The sequence below is a fragment of the Delphinus delphis genome, chromosome 1, assembly GCF_949987515.2.
Source record: "Delphinus delphis chromosome 1, mDelDel1.2, whole genome shotgun sequence".
NCBI classification, from domain to species: Eukaryota; Metazoa; Chordata; class Mammalia; order Artiodactyla; family Delphinidae; genus Delphinus; species Delphinus delphis.
In genome coordinates, this window is record NC_082683.1 from 82,928,844 (window position 1) to 82,948,569 (window position 19,726).

General features: G+C 43.6%; 1 protein-coding gene across 1 annotated transcript in view; it reads left to right on the top strand.

Annotated features, from left to right (window-relative positions):
• Positions 1-6,543: 6,543 nt before the first annotated feature.
• The window catches only part of SLC44A3 (solute carrier family 44 member 3), an 83,458-nt gene continuing 70,275 nt past the window's right edge, over positions 6,544-19,726 (top strand). The window contains exons 1-5 of the mRNA XM_060006410.1: positions 6,544-6,968; positions 7,447-7,554; positions 10,926-11,068; positions 13,259-13,395; positions 14,321-14,414. Of these exons, the coding sequence (XP_059862393.1) occupies positions 6,942-6,968; positions 7,447-7,554; positions 10,926-11,068; positions 13,259-13,395; positions 14,321-14,414 (509 nt within the window). The 5' untranslated portion in view covers positions 6,544-6,941. The remainder of the gene's footprint in view (positions 6,969-7,446; positions 7,555-10,925; positions 11,069-13,258; positions 13,396-14,320; positions 14,415-19,726) is intronic.

Here is a 19,726-nt window from a genome sequence, read left to right on the forward strand (position 1 = left end):
TCCTGTCCTGCCACCCCTGGGACTTCAGAAGCCCTGGTGGCTTCGAGGTCCGGGTCTCTTCCTCCCTCTACCAAGACCTTGGATAAGAAAGGCTCTGATGTTAGTCATTCGCATTAGTAAGGAGATGTTGCTCAAATGCCCTCTCCAGGGCCATTTGTATTCGAAGTTTTCCTTCAGTGTAAGCTAAAGGCTTTCTTGTCTAAGAAATGTGAGGGAGCATTGATCAGGTAGGTAGGTATGGGGAAGGAGGGCTTTCCAGGTGCTTGAAAATAATTCCATCCATTCTAAGGCCCTGAATATTTCAACACAAGTTAAGTTTGCCATGTTCTCCAAAAATGTATAGTCCCTAACAGCACTTCCCAAAGCAGTGTTATAGCTGTTGACACACACACACACACACATTGTGGTCCAGATACACTGGTGCACAGTGTGATGCTCTGAGAAGGGTATAGAGAATACTTCCAAAACGTATCCAACCACAGGACATCTCCTTCAAGTAGCATCTGCAAGTCTGCAGTGGGTAAATAATGTCACCCCCTCCCCCCAAAATAAAGACACATCTACCTGGAACCTCAGAATGTGACTTTACTTGGAATGAAGATAATTAAGGTAACAATCTGGAGATAAGGTCATTCTGAATTGACTAGGGTGGGCCCTGAATCCAATGATGGGTGTTCTTACAAAAGACAGAAAAAAGACACATGGCGACCCAGAAAAGGCCACGGGAAGAGAGGCAGAGATTGGAGAGATACAACCACAAGCCAAGGGACACTAAAGCCACTAGAATCTGAAAGGAAGACTCCTCGCCTTCTAGAGCCTTCGGAGTGAGTATGGTCCTGCTGGCACCTTGATTTCAGGCTTCTAGGCTCCAGAACTGGGAGAAAATAAATTTCTGTTGTTTTAAGCTACCAAATGTGTGGTAATTAATTGCAACGGCCCTGGGAAAGTAATACAAGGCAAGAGGAATCAGGTCATAAACTTCCTTCCGCTCAGTCTCCAGCCCCATCAAAGAACCATTCTGAAGGCTTTCCTATGGCTTTGCCCTTAGAACTCTCAGTAACCATCATAAGACACAGAAAGAAGGAAATGGTTTCTGAAGACCTGCATGGACATAAAAGGCTTTGGCAAGTGGTGTCCTAGAGACAGGTACAAACGCTTGGTGAGGGGAAGCAGGAAGTGTCTCAAAGTCATTCATAGGATGGCTCTGCACCGCACAAATACAGAAACCTGGGAGGTAAGAGATCTGATTACTACACAACATTACAATCAGACTAAGTGAAAGTGGTGGGACAAAGGAAAGCCAGCAAATGAGACCCAGCAGTCAGCCCCTCACAGCACAAGCATTTTATCTTCAACAGAATTTGAGAACTCGGGAATCTGATGGTCCTGCTCTTCCACATTAGTCAGAAAGTCTGTGCTTAAATTGATTAAGCCTGTGAAGAACCAGCCTCACTTTTAAAACCAAGCATGAAAAAAAAAAAACCCAATTATGAGTGAAAAAGTTCCAAATAACTCTATACCATATACCACCATTTTTATAACATCCCCTGAAAAGCAAACTAAATTATTATAAGGAACAGGATAATGTGAGATAAGTAGGCTCCAGCAGGAGATTGATAAACAAAATTCAGAACATTGTTTACCTCTGAGATTGAAGGTTTGGCAGGGGTGTGTTCAAGGAGGAACATCATGGTAATATTCCAGCTCTGAGATTGGCTGGTGGACTCTAAGTGTTCATGTTAACATGCCTTAGAACTCGCACATGTGAAATATGTAACATATATATGTTACATACAATGCTATTCAACACTTGATGCATACAAAGGAATACATTAACACAATGTAATTTAATATATAGAATATTTTGTAATAAAAAAAAATTACCAAACTGAAAGCCCTTCGGGCTTGAGGACAGCTGTGTTCCAAGGACCACATTTCGTTGGGAGCCTGGAGGCTGTACTGTCTCACTTCCCCATGAGAGTTTTCTCACTTGATTATTGCTGCCCTCACCAAGCCCAGCCCCAAGGTTGTCACTCTTGCTTCCGGCTCTGCTGAGGTACAAGGAGAACACAAGCCCCGCTCCTTCAAGTCCTCTGAGCACAACCAGGGCAGGGCAGCATTCTCTAAAAGCTGTCCTACAAAGTGAGGGTGAATGTGAAAGACATAACCACAGGACAAGCAGCTCCTTGTTGTGGCAGGCTGGACCTGACACTCTCTGCCGTTAGACTCACCACACCCTCCTTCCCTCACTTCACACTCCTCCAATCATGCTACACTGCTTGGGGTTCTCTGTGTGGTTCCATGCAGTCAGGCCTCTATCCCTGCTGTGTCCCCTGCCTGGAATGCCCTCCCTACCTTTCTGTGTCTCGCCATCTCTTACTCATCCTTTGACCCTCCACTCAGGCAGCCTTTCCCAGGAAGGTTTCAAGAAACATCACGCTGGGCAAAGAACCCTCATCACGTGTCTCATATCTCATCACCAACCCTCAAGTAAGCGTGACCTTGAAGGGCCAAATCTTCCTGCTTGGTGTTTGTGCCCCTAGGGTTGGCCAAGTCCTGGTACAAAGTAAATGCTTAGTCCATCCTTGCTGAACAGAGATGGGCTAAAAAGAATCAGAGTCCCAGAGACCAGATTTCTGTCCAAAGATTTAAAGGAGAAAAGAAAGACTTTTCTGAGCCTCCAACTCTTTCATCCTGAAATTACCTCAACCCAGCTCCAAAGGGCTGAGACTCCTTTACACATACCTTTCGTGGCTCCCTTCTCCCACCCCCTTCCCTATCTCATAGCCAAATGGCCTCTTGCAGCCCCCTTATCTGTCAAGTGCATCTTGAACCATTCCTGGACCAACTACAAAGACCAAAGTTCAAACCCAAGACCGCTTGTATCCAACTTATTTCTGGCTTCCAATCTGAGAGATGAGTCTTCACAACTGACAGGAAAGGCAAGAATGATGAAAGATCCCACAGGCCTGGGTTGACAGTCCTGGCCCCTCTGGAGCCTCTACTAATTGCCTCTCTAAGGTGAGCCGTAATTCCTGGAAGGGAAATTGCTTTATCACAGTCCAACATCACAGTATTTTAACCATAGGGTGTCAGGCTATGGTTCAAAGCAGGCTGGGAACTCAGCCACAGGAGCTGGTGAGGAAGGGAAGGAAGCTTGAGAAACATGGAATGAAGGCTGGGAAACCAGACCTTTCCTAGGTGCTGGCCCCAAAGCACAGCATCAATAAGACACACCAGCTGAAGCTTAGCTCAAGCCTTAATCTGCACCTGGAGTACCTGACCCAAAGGGTAATGGTCAGACACTTGAAAGCAAAGCAGGCAACTTCAGTGGTTCTAGTTGCATCCCTGGCTGGACTGGGACAGGAGCAAGGGTCCAGGATCTTTGGCTAGAAGTTAGGGAAGGTGCCAAAGCGTTGGATTAGAATATCAGGAAAGACAAGTGCGAGAATCATGAGAAACCTAGGGATAGATTGGCAAAAGAGGCAGCGTAAGGAAGAGGATGAAGAGATTCACGTAGAAGAGGAGAAAATGTTACGACCAAAGTACTCCAGAAGGACTGGGGGCCCAGATGGGGTCGGAGAGGAGACTGAGGGGGAGGGAAACCATGAGAGCTGGCACCTTGGCTATGCTAAGAGCCAGACACAACCATCCTAAGGCCCAGCAGGGAGTGTTGCTCCTGAGGAACGGATGGGCTCAGGTTGAGGGAGTAGGGAGTAAAAAAGGAGAGAAGGCAAGTATGTTCAACAACAGGTACATGCATACAAGTTAGAAGCTTCCTATGTGGAGACTAGGAGGTGGCACGCGTTGTTATTTTGTGTGTGTGTGTGTGTGTGTGTGTAACATATAAAAGTAGAAAAAAAAATTTAATGGACCCCCATGTATACTGCTCCCAACTTCAGCAAGTATCAATTGATGGTCCATCTTGTTTCCCCCACACCTCCACCCATTGCCCTTTGCCCTGGATTTTTAAAAGCAAATCCCAGATATTGTATCATCTTGTAAAAGTTTCAGTATGTAAATCTAAGAGATAAGGACTTTCCTTTTTAAACTTGACCCCAATGACATCATCAGATTCCCAAATTCCTTAATAGAAGTTACTTAAAGTTATCAAATATCCAATCGGGATTCACATTTCCTAGACGGTCCTCTGAATGGTCTTCTTTCCCTTTATTTTCCCAGTTGGTTTAATCTGGATCTAAACAATGGCCATACATCGTCATTCGTTAAAATATCCCCCAAGTCTCTTTTAATTTACAGGTTTCCCCTCCCTGTCTTTTTTCTTATAATCTTTTTGCTGCTGTTGCTACTGTTGTTTTTGTTGTTGATGTTAAAACCCTAGGTCGTGCGTCTGAAGATGTTCCCATTCTTGGTTTTGCTGATGGCATCCCTGTGGTGTCATTTGACTTGTTTCCTCTATTTCCTATATTTCTTATAAATCGATAGTCAGATTCATGTGAACTTTTCTGGCACAATTCTTTCACAGGTGACAGTGTGTTCTTCACTGAGAGGAGGCTGATGTCTGATTGTCAGCCTTCCAAACATTGTTTTGTGATGTTTGGAAAACTGTGAGGTCCTAAATTCTATCATTCCTTCTGCACTTAGAAGCCAGAATACTTCTGTAAAGAGAAGCCTCCTTTATCAGTTATGTGATTACCCTGATGTATGGTTCAGGTAGAAGAGACAGAATATGTGTTGATTCTTTCCCTTTATTTACCAGTTTTTGAAATAAGAAGTTTGTCCCCTAGAACCTTCTAAGGGCAGTCAATGTGGCTTTATTTCTATTTCATATTACTGTAAATTCATGAACATAAATATATTTGATGTGTTTCAAGAATAGGATATTTATAAGATTTTTAGGGTCTGGTATAAGATGGGTCTTTCAATGCAAGGAGGCTGATTAGATTGGGCAAATTTGTCATTCAACAGTTGAGGATTGGTGGTCACAGCAAGGGGCAGGTTTGAAGTGAACCTTGAAGGGCACAGTCATGGGATCACCCAGTTGACTGATCTATGGTTCTGAGGAGAAGCTGTAATTCTGATGAGAATTAGTTGGGTAGTCAGTCTATTGCTCCAATGAATGGATTTTTAAGAAATTCCTAAAACAATAAAGATATTTGGCTTGAGACTTGCCCTTTCAATCTGAGGTTTATGTCTTTCTTTCAACCTTGAAATTTATCTCCACAGTGTCTTCAAATATTTCCTCCTCTCCATTTTTATATAATTCCCTTTCAGTTCTAGTTCTATTCTTGATATTAATTAGAAAATTGTAAAATAAGCTGCCTTATTTGTTTTAACCTTTTCCTGTTGCTTCTGGAGAGCTGCTGAAACTACTCTTTCCAAGCACTGATTCCTCTTCAGCTGCATCTATTCTACTATTTATCCCATGTTAATAAATAGCATCAATGAATATTCATTCCAGTTATCATACTTTTCACGTTTAATGTTTCTATTCATTTTAGTTTTATGATTTTTTTTCCTGATTCATGTTGCTATTGTCATTCCTCACCTTCTTGAATAGATTTATCATGCTTATTTAAAAATCTTGATCCATCAGTTCTAACAATTCCATTTCAGATGGTATGCATTGTTCAATTGTGGTTGTTTTATAGTAGTTGTACTCCTCACAGGTCTAGTTATTTGGCCTGTGAATCCATGTTTGCTTGGAGTTTCAGCTACTCTGATAAATATACAACCAGAAGGCCCAGTGAGTTAGGGGTGGGAGGGCGGTGATGAGCCCAGAACTTAAGTCTCAGGCACCAGAGAACCACGGTCTGTCCATCCCACTCTCTGACACTACATCAGATCATTCCTCAGCCAGGTTTCTCCCCTCAGGGAGAAGCAGTGCTAAAAAGAAACAGTAACCTAGCAGCCGTGGGGGTGTGGATGGGAGGAGTAGAGAGTGAAAGGGGGTAGGGGGCCCATTTTCAGTTGTTTTAATGTCTCACCCCGATAGCACTTTTGCACCGGTCAGCTATTACCCGAAGGACTCCTCCACCAGTGGCTTCTGCAGTGGCTATCATTTCAATTGTAAACAGCCTGACAATGATTGTCCCGTTATTGGGACAGAGAGGTGAGAACAGAACCTGAAATTCCTTCATCCCAACTAACTTTTTGGCCTCTCCTCCCGCCACCCACTGCCCACATGCTCACAGATTACGGCAGTCCTCAGACTCCCCAGGCTTTTTATTTTTGTTTTACTACCTGGAACCCGTGGTTCCTCCAGCTGCTTTAGTTTCTCCAGGTCACGCGTTATGGGAGAGAGCCAGCAGCCCCTGGCCGCCATCCTGATGGAAAGAGGACCACCGCGAAAACTCCTCGAGTGTCGTGGCGGGGTTCAACTCCTAGCTCTACGGTTTTCTCGCTATGTGTCCCCAAGCAAGTTACATGGCTGCTGTCCGTGCCTCAGTTTCCCTCATCTGTAGACTGGGGATAACGGTAGTTTCTGCCTTTTTGATTGTTTAATAATGTCTTAAATCAGTTAAAACAGAATCAGGGGCAGGGTAAGGGCACTCACCTGTTAGCTATGTAGATGTAATTCAGCACCCCACCCAGGCCCGCCCTCTGGAAGGGTTTGTTGAGACTTTCGCCTTCCTGCTCACTGCGGTGGCCGCCGGCTCATTAAGCCCCAGAGAGGACGCGCCCAGGGTCGTGGCGGGGCCAGCGGGGGCCTCGCGCTTCAGCGGGCGACACGGGCTTCCCGGGCGCCCCACCGCGCGGAGGTTGAGGCGGGCGGCCCGGGTGCTCGCGGGGGCCGGGGGGCCCTCGGGGCAGCGCCAGGGGCGAAGTCCGTGGCGCTCGAAGGCGGCCGCGGGGCGGCGCTGCGCCCCTTCCCCCCGCTTGACTGCCGGGCCCCGGGCCGGCCCGCCGTGGGCTCTGCGTGGGCTCTGCGTGGGCTCTGCGTGGGCTCCCAGTGCGCGGACCCTGGGGCGGAGCGCAGGATGCAGTGCCTCCGCACCGAGCACCTGGTAAGGCCTGCACCTGGCCCCGGGGGAGGGACCGCGGGGGAAGGACCGCGGGGGAAGGCTCAGGCCCCTCCAAGCACCTGCCCGCCCGGACGCTTCCGCCTCCCAGGATCCCCTCGGATCAATACCCCGCCCCCCCTCCCCCCGGCGGCGCCGCGTCCTGGGGGCACCTGGCGGGGAGGACCTCGGACCCCAGTGCTGGGGCGGAGGCGCGGGAGAGGCTGGCCGCCCAGCACCAACTTGGGGCCGCCTCTAGGGGCACCTCCAGGTAAGGACTCGGCGACTGGGACCTTAACATCCACTCTGCACAGGACAGGTGTTTCAAAGGCTCCATGAGAGCTTCAGGCGGCCACGTTTAAAAAAAAAAAAAAAGGAATGGGTTATTCTGAGCAGTCTTCAAGTAAGTTTCGATTCATTTTCCAGGTTGGGACCTATATGATTATCCTCTTTTCCTCAATACTCTTCCTTCTTTTTCTGGAAGGTTTCCACGGAGACAACCCCCAGGCAAAGACAGTGGCGACCTCAGATTTATAGGAAATGCACAGATAAGGCCTGGTTGTTCCTGTTCTTTCTCTTTTGGGCTGGTTTGGTAAGTGTGAGCGCCTGGCAGGGAAGAGACCAGAGTATGTGTGTGTGTCCTGAGATAGCTGTGCCCCAAATGTAAATAGCGTCCCCAGGGCCTTTCCTGGGGAGAAGGCTCCGGGTGGTACGAGGTTAAAGTTTGTGCTTCAGGGAGCGATCTATCTGCCAGTACCGCAGGGTAAACAGCAGTTCTCCGAAATTCCTGTCAGGTGTCTCAACCTCCTAGGCTCGGTAAATTGGAGAGGCTGGCTTGTTGCCGTCAGTCACGTTCTAATGCGAGACTCCATTAGAAAATGAGAACCACCGTTTGCAGTGGCATTGTTATTTAATAGGCCAATATGTGGTCTCTTATTATCCCAGCTCACTTGAGGGGAAGTTCTTTTACCATCTCATCTCAGCCCCCCCAAATATTGATAAAATGTTCCTCTAACAAAGGGAAATCCAGTGCAAGCCTAGAAATATCAATACATTCTTCTTACTTTAGCTGAGTGTAATGCCCTCTCCATATGTTGTGTTTAGCAGCTAATAGGTAAACAAGCCTTTGCTATAAACCCTCTAGTTCGATAGGTAATGGGATGCCCCCTTCCTACTCTAGTTTCCAGGTGCGTCTGATTGATGGTAGACCTCATCATGCTGTGCCATTTTTGTCCTGGGAGGGTCTCTTGGAAACTGAATCTTGTAGCCTTTGTACTTACTTTAGAGTTGTAGTTAACAGCAGAAAAAAGCTCACTCAACTTCTTCAAAGAGTATGTTCATGAAAGCATCCATTCCAGACCGAGCCGTGCTATTTGCTGCATGGTAAATGATCAATCTATAAAGCTGGACAGTAGCTATCACATAATTACCTCTGTTGAAAGGAAACAAATTAGAATAAACCCTAAAATATATTTGTTCTTCTTTCCAAGTAAGAAAGGCATTTATTCAGTTGTTGACTTACCGACTGGTTTCTCACAGGCAGATGGGTAACAGGCACAATGGAAGGTTGGTCCTTAAAGGCATAATTGAATGTTCTGTGTTGCTTCTATTATGACCCTTGGAGCTCTTCTCTAGGAGCTGCGAGAAACTGTGCCTACAACACCTCCACCTATACTTGCCCACAGATGCTGGTATTTCTCTCTGGATCTTCTATTATATAAATGCAGGGAGCAGCTGTTCTGCCAGTACCTGGCAGCTTTGAACCTGGGCTGTTAATGATCTTCCCTGGCCCCTCTACAATTCAAACCTAGTGCAGCACTACCAAACCTTCAACCAACGGCTTTCTGAGGAGAGGATTTGTAGATGGCCCATCACAGCCTGAAGAATTAAGAACCATCTGAGAGGTGGTACAAAGCTAGAAGCTGCTTTAAATTTATATGTCCTTTGCAAAATAAATCTGAAATATCCACATTCTCTTTACTATATTAAATATGAATAATGATAGTTCTTCCTTAGGTGACTAGCTTTTAGTATCTTTGCAACATTTGTTTAACCACAGCCAAGATAGCAAGGAGTGTTTTTTCTGCCTCTCTGCTGTTTGGCTTTCTGGTCGGTCTTGTGACATCCTGACCAGTGACAAGGCACATGCGGGATGGGATTATTGATGGTGCTTCCCTGAGTTAGGGCTAGACGAAGGAGGTTTGGGGTGAGGGGCCAGAATTACAAGCAGGGACAGTCTACTATAAACAGAAAGAGTGCCAGCCTTTCTTTATATGTGCGTAAGACACAGAACAGAACGGCTCAAATCCTGGACCATCTCTGCCTCTACTACCTCTCCAGTGTCCTCTCCCACCTTGCCTTTTCTTACTCATCTTTCAACACTCCTTTTTCCAGATCTCCCCCAGTACAGTTGACAGTGACTTCCTTGATAACCCACTATAACTGCTATACACGCCTACTCTTTGGAATTGCAATTGTGTGTTTGAAATTGGAAAAAACTTTTGATGGTTTAAAGTAGTAGTAGTATGACAGGGACTCAGGATTACCCAAATCTGTTCCCCCCAGAAACTGCCCCCCTAAAAAAAACACCTTCTACTCCTCCCCACAAGCTTCCCAAGGGGGACATTAACATAAAGAATGCTGATAAATGGGAAATATCACTTCATTATTAGATCTCTGGTGAGCCGGGCAAAAGCCCAGGACTCCTTTCCTCCCTCTAAGTCCAAAACCAATCAGGATCTGACCACACTCCAGAAGGAAGGGCAGGAAGGGAACACCCGGGGGCTGGGTCAGCCTATCACGTCAGCCACATGGGCCCACGGTCACACGCAGAACCACAACCTCAGAGTAAAGGGTAAGGGGTCTGTCCGCCGGCAAGGGTGACCCACTCGTCCTGCAGTTTGACCTCAAGACTGAGGAGGTGCTGGCAGAGTAGGAGGGACAGAGAGCCTCCTTCCCCAGGAAGCCAGCTGTTTATAAGCCCTGAACCCTGCCTGTCTTCTAGGCCGAGTTCCTTGGGGGCAGGGGCTCGGTTGTGTTTGTTTCTATGTCCCTCAGCAACAGAGTCTCTAGCACGCACTGGGCACTTTAAGACTGTTATTTTGATTCCTAAATTAGTAATGAATGTAGAGTATCTGAAACATATTTGACTTTGGGACAACGTACCTTTGGAACATATGGTACCAGTGCTATAGATTCCAAGTATTAAATGGTATTCTACGCATTGTAGATTGAGAAACTTACAACACTAAGCTTATGTTATGGGAAGATACAGACTCAATCCGAGTAGAGGGCCCGTCAATGCATATTAAGGGAATAGTCGTTTGAGCTGAATATTTTAAATAGTCCACATTCATTCCGGAATTGGACAAAAGTGACTATAGATCGCGTGATGTTCTTGTCCAGCAGAATTCCTGAGATTCTTTATCTTGTGTATTTTTAAGGACTTACTCCAAAACACCATTTTCTCACTTGTTATGGACAGAGGGTTAGAATCCCCTAAATACAAGACAAAAAGAAAAGTTGAGGGAGGTGGAAGGAAGGAAGGGTTGGACGGATGGATAGAACCTCAGGGAAGGCAGCATAGCCTTGCTTATGACCTTAGGTAAAACAAGAACCTCAAGTGGAAAAAAATTGAATTAACCTGGTGAACTTAGGCCAAGAAGAAAAAAATGACAGACTCTTGGAGAAGAAGGTGAGAAGCACAAACTGGTGAGAAAACAGAGAGGAATCTGCTTCAGTGTTTTAGAATGTTCTCCCTCCCTAATCTGGTAAAGCACGTACTAGAGGAGCAGCGCGCTAACTACTCTGATTCTCTGGTATTACTGATGAAGGAGGAAAGTGCAGTGATGCTGGGGAGATTCGTTTCCACCCGGTTCCATTTTATATCAACATCCAAGGATGTGGGGGACCAGTTTCCAGCCCTTGGCCAGGCTCTCATGGCGGCTACTTGGGTTTTGCCAGGTGTTCATCATGGGCTACTCAGTGACGGCTGGGGCCACAGGAAGACTCCTCTTCGGCTACGACAGCTTTGGCAACGTGTGTGGCAAGAAGAACTCCCCAGTAGAAGGGGCTCCTCTTTCGGGGCAGGACATGACCCTAAAAAAGTAAGTTTTCAAGTAAGTCCCCAACCTACAGAGGGGCTAGATTTCAAAACTTTGTATAAGTTAGTCGTTTGAGCCTGGAAACTGTTTTCCCACTCAAAACTCTGTCCGCCCAACTCATGAGAGGGAGACGTGTGTGGTAGTAAGGACACAGGTTTTAGAATCAGCCAGTCCTAAATTGAAATTGGTCAGAGTACTTAACCTCTCTGAGCTGAGTTTTCATCTTTTTAAACTGGTTATTAGACCCACCTCACAAGATTGTTTTAAGGATCCACTGAGACACTGCATGAGCTAAGGCTTAATAAATGTTAGTTGTCACTATTATTATCCATAATGTATCAGAATCATGTTACTAATTATACACCATCTACAGTATTGTTTCTGTGTGGAAATACCTGAATCCCACCTGGGAATGCTGGGAACCTGTGTCCCACTCCCTCCCCAGCCTACACTCTCAGCTACGGCACTCTCAGCTTTGGTGTCTCACTTTTCTCCCACCAACTCCAACACAGAAACAAAAAGGGGAGAGAAGAGACAGGAATCCCTGAGGGGAGAGGAATCCCTGGCCATGATTTTCTAAGATGGATACAGCTTCGTGATAATTTCAAGACTTGATAATCAAAAGCAGCTCCTAGAAATCTTAAAGGTCTAGATAGGTCCTGAGTATAAGTTTGGAATCACCAAATACCAATCTCCGACCAGGCCTCCTCTACCCCTGAATTTGCTCTTGAGGAGGGGGGCTTTGCACTGCTGAACATGGACTGCCTGAGGGGCATTTCTCCCTGCACTGTGGGTGTCACTCACAAAGAAGACAGGAGAGGAAGGGGCTCCCCAGATGCACCTGTGCTCCTGTTTAGACATTGTCTTCATAATGCAATGCTGGGAAGCAGTCATCCTCTTTGAAATGAAAAGTACGTATTTTATTATTCTCAATAGCCAAAAGGTAGAAGCAACCAAGTGTCCATCAGCAGATGAATAAATGAACAAAATGTGTATCTATATATATGCTGGGATACTGTTCAGCCTTATAAAGGAAAGCAATTATGACACATGTAACAACATAGATGAATCTTGAGGATATTATGCTAAGGGAAATAAGTCACGAAAAGATATTTTATGATTCCACTTATATGAGATATCTAGAGTAATCACATTCATAGAGACAGAAAGTAGAATGGTGGTTGCCAGGGTTTGGGAGTGATGAATTATTGTTAAATGGGTACAGAGTTTCAGTTTTGCAAGATGAAAAGAGTTCTGGGTGGTAGGGATGGCTGCACAGCAATGTGAATGTTCTTAATGCCACTGCACACATAAAAGCTTTAAGATGGTAAAATTTTATGTGGATTTTACTACAATTTTTTAAAATTAATAAGTAGAATAAAATACGTATTTATCCTACACCAAGGAAATCTGTTCCCCCATCTCCTGTTACACCACCCACCGTTCTCCCAACCCCAGTTGGAGGAAAAAGAAGCGTCTGGCACCCCTTCTCCAGTCTCTCCCCTGGAGGACTGCCTACAGGGCTTTTGGTCTGACATTCCTCTGATCTCAGCAACCCGGTTAAGTGTAGGGCATGGGCCTGAGAGCTGCCGCTGCCAACCAGCATGTGACCCTGTTAATGTCAACAACCAGTTTTGTTCTCGTGCCCAGTGGCTGGGCAGCTGCAGCAGGAAGGGTCTCATGAGTTTCCTATCTCAAGCTGGGAGGCAGGGGGAGGGGTAAGCCTTTAATTCACAGCCCCGGTCTCCTCCTCTCCACGTCTCTCTTCCCTGAATTCAGCTATTCTCTGAGGTATAATTGAACACTCTGGGTGCAAATATGCTTTCTGTGGACTTCATGAGTAGTTCCTGCACTGGCCTCACCTAGCAAACCAGGGACCGTTTAATCAGTCCTTTCCCTTCCTCAGTGACTTGTTCAGAGAACTCCCTAGGGTTAATCAACATCCCAGAAAATGCTGAATCTGGAAAAGGGAAGTTTTGTTAACATTTGAATATGGTTGCCAAGCTGCACAACTCCATAGATGAACCCAGGTAGGCATAATACATGTTAAATTATGTGGAAGTATTTGATGATGAAAATTTGCCTTAATTATTCCCATATTTGATAGCGTGTGGATATTTTTAAGTCCCCCAATCAAACTCAATGACAGGAAATGCTCTACGACATTCTTCTCCTGTTTCATTTGTCTCCTAGACACGTGTTTTTTATGAATTCCTGCAACCTGGAAGTCAAGGATGTGAGGTTCAGTTCCACCGTTCTCTGTGTGTCCAGCTGTCCTGAAGAGCAGCTTAATACCCTGGAAGAGGTCCAGCTCTTTGCAAACACTACTGGTAGGTACCGAGGGATGGGGTCGCTCTTCCTTCTGAGGCTGGGGACCACAGCAGGGTAACCTGTGCAGACCTAGATAACTTGCCCTGCCCTGGCTTTCTCTGCAAAACTGGAAATTGTCCTTCCTGTGGGTGCCTCTCCTTGTGTAGAAAGGGCCATAAACATTTTCTCCTGAGCTGTTCAGTTTCATTCAGGTTTATCTGGAATTCATCTGAAACCCTAGCTGTTCTCTGCTAACTGCCAGGGACTGGTCTGCCGTAGAGAGCGGGAGGAGGCAGCAGACATTTAGGGCCCAAAGGCAAGGTCAGATGGAGGTCAGAGAGCTCTGTGCACTTGGCACATCCAGTCCTAGAGAGGCACCCACAGGCTTTGGGTTGAATTGCCGACAGGTATGTTCTTTCATTAAGATGTTCGGGCCATGGATAGTTTCACTGACCAGTGGGATAGCCTTAAGCTGTTCCAAAAGCATTTGTGTAACTTGCTCTGAGCCTGCTTTTCAGATTTATATTTTAAGCATTAAACAAGCAAAGGAAAGTAAAAAGAAATTCGAGACAACCCACTGCAAATTTCATCTGCTTGTGAAATGGGGTGCCAGAGTTTTAAAAACTGTTTGCAAGGCTGGGTTAAAAATATGAAGCCTATATAATAATTCATCTTCCTATCGTTTTAGTACCTATCGTATAACTTTCAGTTTTGAATTTGGCATTTTGGAGAGAGAAAAAGAGAGGACCTAGCTCAGTCTCAGTTGTGATGCTGATTCTTTTTGTCTTAGGTCACCCAGAGACCTGTTTTCTAAACCTGAGTGATTTATTGTTTTGGTTTTTTTTCCCCGGTTTGGTAAAATGACTATGGTTTCCTTACTGGCTCCCCTAGAAAGATAAGCACAACATAGAAAGGTGGTACAGTCTGTGTGTCTTCTGCTTCCAGGGTCCTTCCTGTGTGTTTATAGTTTGAATTCCTTCAACTACACCCAGAATCCAAATGCAGACTCGCTGTGCCCCAGGCTACCAGTTCCTCCAAGGTAAAAGCTTCCATACATTTTCCTTATCCATTAACAAAAGTTATTGGGTACTTGGTGGGAGGCTGTTACTCCTCTGGGTATCACAGAAAGCAGCTGCAAAGGAGATATCCAGTAGAGCCCCTGCCTGCAGGGAGCTTACGGTTTACAGAAGGCCAGGGATAAACAAGGAGGGGCTATTTGCAATATATGTATTGGTTTAGGACAATGGATTAGAAATCAGGCTAAATAAGGAAAAAACTCAAACAGTAAAAATACACGTAGTCTTCAAATGACAACCCTGGAGCTAGCAAAAAGTACTATATGAATTATTACCAAATGAATGATTTTATAAAGTAGTTGGTATGTTTTTTTCTACTCCGGCTGTTTATCACAAAGTAGAAATCATTTACTTTTGCTTTTTTATTGCAACCAGACATTGTTAGTTTTTTTTAGCTCTAGATTTCTCCATAAGAAACAGGCCTTGGTGGGCAAGGCCAAATGAGTCCATACCTTTCTTCTCAATGAGAATAGAAAACAGGTCCTTCTCAAGAACACCACTCAGTGAACTGCTTTCAGCATCTTATTCATCCCAATCAACTAGGGCAGTACTTGGCACAGAGGAGGTCCCCTATAATTAAAGTTGTAATGGTGAAGCAGTAGTTGCACTGTCATGGTAAATGCCTCATGTGTGAGCCATTGAGAAGACTAAAGGGAAAAATGCAGTTAATAATCATTGCCACCATCAGGATGCTGAGATGTACTGAAGGAGGACTTGGGTTTATTTTGCATTGCCATTCTTTTGAAAATTGTACATATGTTTACAGTGAATGAGACCTCTGTGCACAATCCCTTCAAGATAATGACAGTTTAAGTAGAACCAAGGCATCATGCCAGCCCCCTGCTATAGTGTTCAGCAAACTCGTGACTGGGATTCACAGTAAGACATGTATTACATCACAACCCCAGTATACATAGCTTCATGCATACTTCTGTATATGGAACAGAAATAAAAGTCTCACAAAACAAGACTTCCCCTTACTGCATATGATTCACACTAATAGTTTCTATTCTTTTCACTTTTTTAAAAAGTAATCTATTTCATAATCTTCTAACAGGGTGCAAATGCAGCTTGAAAAATGCTGAGATAGCAGGTGCTAAAAAATGAGATTTTAACAGAATAGGAGGAAGAATATAGTTAACCATCCTTTTGCCCTTCTTTTCTAAAATAAATACTTTGTGTTATAAGTAATTGAAAGAGGGGAGAATTATTTCCAGAGGAGAATACCATATCGTTTTTCTATAATATCTTATTTTTTTAATTCTAATTTTTGTTAGAGTTCATAAACATGTCTCAATGAAACATAACTAAATCCAGGGGAAAAAAACCAAAAATGTTGTAGTAACTTGAAAGAAAATTATTTAACAGGTGGAGAGAAGTTTTTTTTTAACTTTATACCCTTTGACCAACATCTCCCCTTTTCCCTCCCTCCCCTGTGGTGACTACCATTCTGTTCTCTGCCTCTGTGAGATTAACTATTTTAGATTCCACATATAAGTAATGTAGTGCAGTGTTTGTCTTTTGAGAAGGATTTTTTAAAGAACACTATTTGTAACTGGACCTGCAGAAGGAATTGAAAGAGAATAGAATTTTTAAGGCTGTAATTTAACCAGAGTTGGATAAACTCTCCTCTTACTGTAAATGGGATGGTAACTGTAATTCCATGGGAAGCTTATATCTTGATATTGATGATGATAACAACAAACATCTATTGAGCTCTGATACTTGCCAGGTACTTTTCTAAGCTCTTTACCTGTATTAATTTACTTGGACCTCATAAAACCTCTGTGTTGTGGATATTGTTTCAACCCTATTTTACAGCTGAGAAAGCTGATGCAGAGGTAGGTTAAGGTTGCACAAGTGGAAGAGCTGGCCTTCAAACCCAAACAGCGTCCATATTTGTTCCTATAACCCAAAACAAACAGTCGAGACTTTGTTGGTTTTCTTTTGCCTGGCAAATGGCCTCCTTAGGCTCACACCAAGCTTGGGGGGGGGGCGGGGGGGCCGGGAGGTTGGTCCTGTACACTGTGTCCTCGGGGCACCATCTTTTCTACCGCTCCAGCCGATCCTACGCCTTTCACCCCTTAAATGCAGACCTTTCCAACACTAACTTTTCAAGTGAAGACAAAACTGCTGATTGGCTTTTCTTGGATGGAGTTAGGGAGATAGAAATAGGCTCGAGGGCTCCATTTCCTTTTCCTACACAAGCAAGTGGTTGTTTTAAGATGGAAATTATCATATTTATCATGGAAGAGCAGTGCCAAGAGTGAAAAGCTTGAGAACATGAGAAGTGTGGCTATACGGCCAAAGCACATTTTCTAAATACCTCTTTTTGACTAAGCCAATTGTTTCTTCTCTCTGGGTTGGTCACGTGAGGTATAACATACCCTTTTAGAGCAATGACTGAGTATCAAGAAGATTTGTGTACCTAGGAATGAGCTTCTAAGAGCAGTGAAAAAATACTGCAGAAGATAACAAGCAAGCATATCTTTTTCCTTTTGGTGTTCAGCGTAATATTTGTATTTTGAGTCCCCCATATATTTAAAATGTAAAAGGCTTGGGCTTTTCCCTCCAGTAAATTCTAGCCTCTCACCTTGGTGCCTGTGCATGTCACTGCATTGTTTGCTTGAATAAATTCCATATAGAGAGTCACCTAAATATACAGTCAGCTCTCCAAATTACTTCCAGCATATCTGAGTGGCTTTGCTGGTGGGGAGAGGAAAAGCAGAAGTGGGGAAGAAATCACAGTTTGTGGCCAAGAGACACATCCCCTGCCCCAGCTCATGAGGTACTCCGTAGGCAGCTACCTGGTCAGCCACCTACCAGCTAGCTGGTCACTAGGGGTGACCCACACTTTACATGCCTCTCTCCATCACTCTCTGGGGTAAGATGGGTCATTCTTTACCAGTACAGGGAAGTTAAATGCCTAAAAAGCACCATGTTTAACAAACTATGTTGACAAAATTAAGCTCTTAGGGAAAATTATGTTTGGGGGAGTATAAAATGACATTGAATCTATACATCTGACCTTATTTTTCAGAAACACTAAATGAAAGTTCAGAAAACATTTTCTTTCAAAACAATTCAGATTCTTTGGTATTAAGACTGTTTAGTAAAAGCAAAGAAAAAGAAAATAGAGGTTTAGAAGTTGGAAAGCAGGAGGTAAAATTATTACTCTGTAGGTGGTAAGAAAATTAACTGAAAAGCTACAAATGACAAGAAACTTTGGTGGCAGGGAACAAGATAAATATACTGAAATCTGTAGCATTCATATGTTTTTTGAAAAGACTCCTTTTACCACAGCAAGAAAAAACACCTACAAAAACACAAAAGTGCCTAGAAATAAATTTAACAAGAAATATACAAGAGCCACAGGAAGAAAACTTTCATATATTCCTGAGCTACAAAGAAAGCTTGAACAAATCAGAAGACAGAAATTGTTCTTGACAGTATGACTCAACCTTATAAAAATGTTACTTCTCCCTACATTATTAAGATGTTATGTCTGTCTAAGTTGAGCGATAGGTTTATCATGATTAAAATAAAAATAATAGCAGGATTTTTTCAGTAGCTAGATAAGCTGATATAAGTTTGCAAGGAAAAAAGTTTCTTAAATGGCCAAGAAAAATCTGAAAAAGAAAAACAATGAAGGAAAACCAGCCCTTCCAGTTTTTAAAACAATCTTTAATAATTAAAATGCTGGGTACTAGTTCATATGTAGAAAGATCAGTGAAAGATATTATATAATCCAGGAATAGACCCAAATTCTTACAAGAATTTAGTAAATGATAAAAAAAAAAAGGCACCTCAAATCAGTGACAAAAAGTTGGACTGTTCAACATGTAGGTTGGGACAGCTGGGTAGGCATCCAGAGGGAAGAGCTGGATCTACACCTCGTGGCTTATATGGATAAATTGCAAATGGGTTAAAGATTTTAACTTATAAAGTGAAACCAGGAAGTACTAGAAGGCATGGGAGAATTCTCTTATAGCCTGGAAGTAAGGAAGGCTTCTAACCATGACTTAAAACTCAGGAGGCATAAAATTAAAAATGCATTGACTACATTAAAAACAAATATTTCTGCATGACAAAACACTAGAAGTAAAATTAACAGGCAAATAAATTGCTATTCATATAAAAATGATTAATCTCTAATTTATGAAAGGCCTTACTAGTCAACTTTTAAAAGACCAATATCTCAATATAAAAATGAAAAAAGAATGTGAATAGATGCTGCAGAGAAAAAGCACAATATTTTTTAAAGATACTAAAAAAGAATGAACCTCCCTCATGATAGGGTAAATTCCATTTAAGACTCTAATGTTTTCACCCCATAGCCTGGCAACATGTTTAAAAAAACACCTTTGGCAAGAGTGTAGGGAAATAGGCACTTCCATACAGTGCTGAGGCAGGATCCTGAGGGTAATTCATCAATATTCATCAGTCATGAAGGTACATACATTCATTAATTTTTTTACTGAAGTATGGTTGATTTACAATATTGTGTTAGGGGACTTCCCTGGTGGCACAGTGGTTAAGAATCCGCCTGCCAATGCAGGGGACACGGGTTCGAGCCCTGGCCTGGGAAGATCCCACGTGCCGCGGAGCAACTAAGCCCGCGCACCACAACACTGAGCCTGCGCTCTAGAGCCTGCAAACCACAAGTAATGAAGCCTGTGAGCCTAGAGCCCGTGCTCCGCAACAAGAGAAGCCACCACAATGAGAAGCCCGCTCACCGCAGCTAGAGAAAGCCCGCGTGCAGCAAGGAAGGCCCGATGCAGCCAAAAATAAATAAATATTTAAAAGAACTCTTAAAAAAACAATATTGTGTTAGTTTCGGGTGTACAGCATAGTGATTCAGTTATTTTTTTTTCTGATTATATTGATTATATCTTATAAGATATTGAATATAATTCCCTGTGCTATACAGTAAATCCTTGTTGCTTATCTATTTTATGTATAGTAGCTTGTATCTGTTAATCCCATACTCCCTTTCTCTCCCCTTTGGCAACCACAAGTTTGTTTTCTATGTCTATGAGTCTGTTTCTGTTTTGTATATAGATTCATCTGTATTATAATATTTTTTTAGATTCCACATTATAAGTGATATCATATAGTATTTGTCTTTGTCCGGCTTACTTCACTAAGTATAATATTCTCTAGGTCCCTCCATGTTGCTGCAAATGACAGTATTTCACTCTTCTTTATGGCTGAGTAATATTCCATTGTATGTATATACCACATCTTCTTTATCCATTCATCTGTTGATGGACAT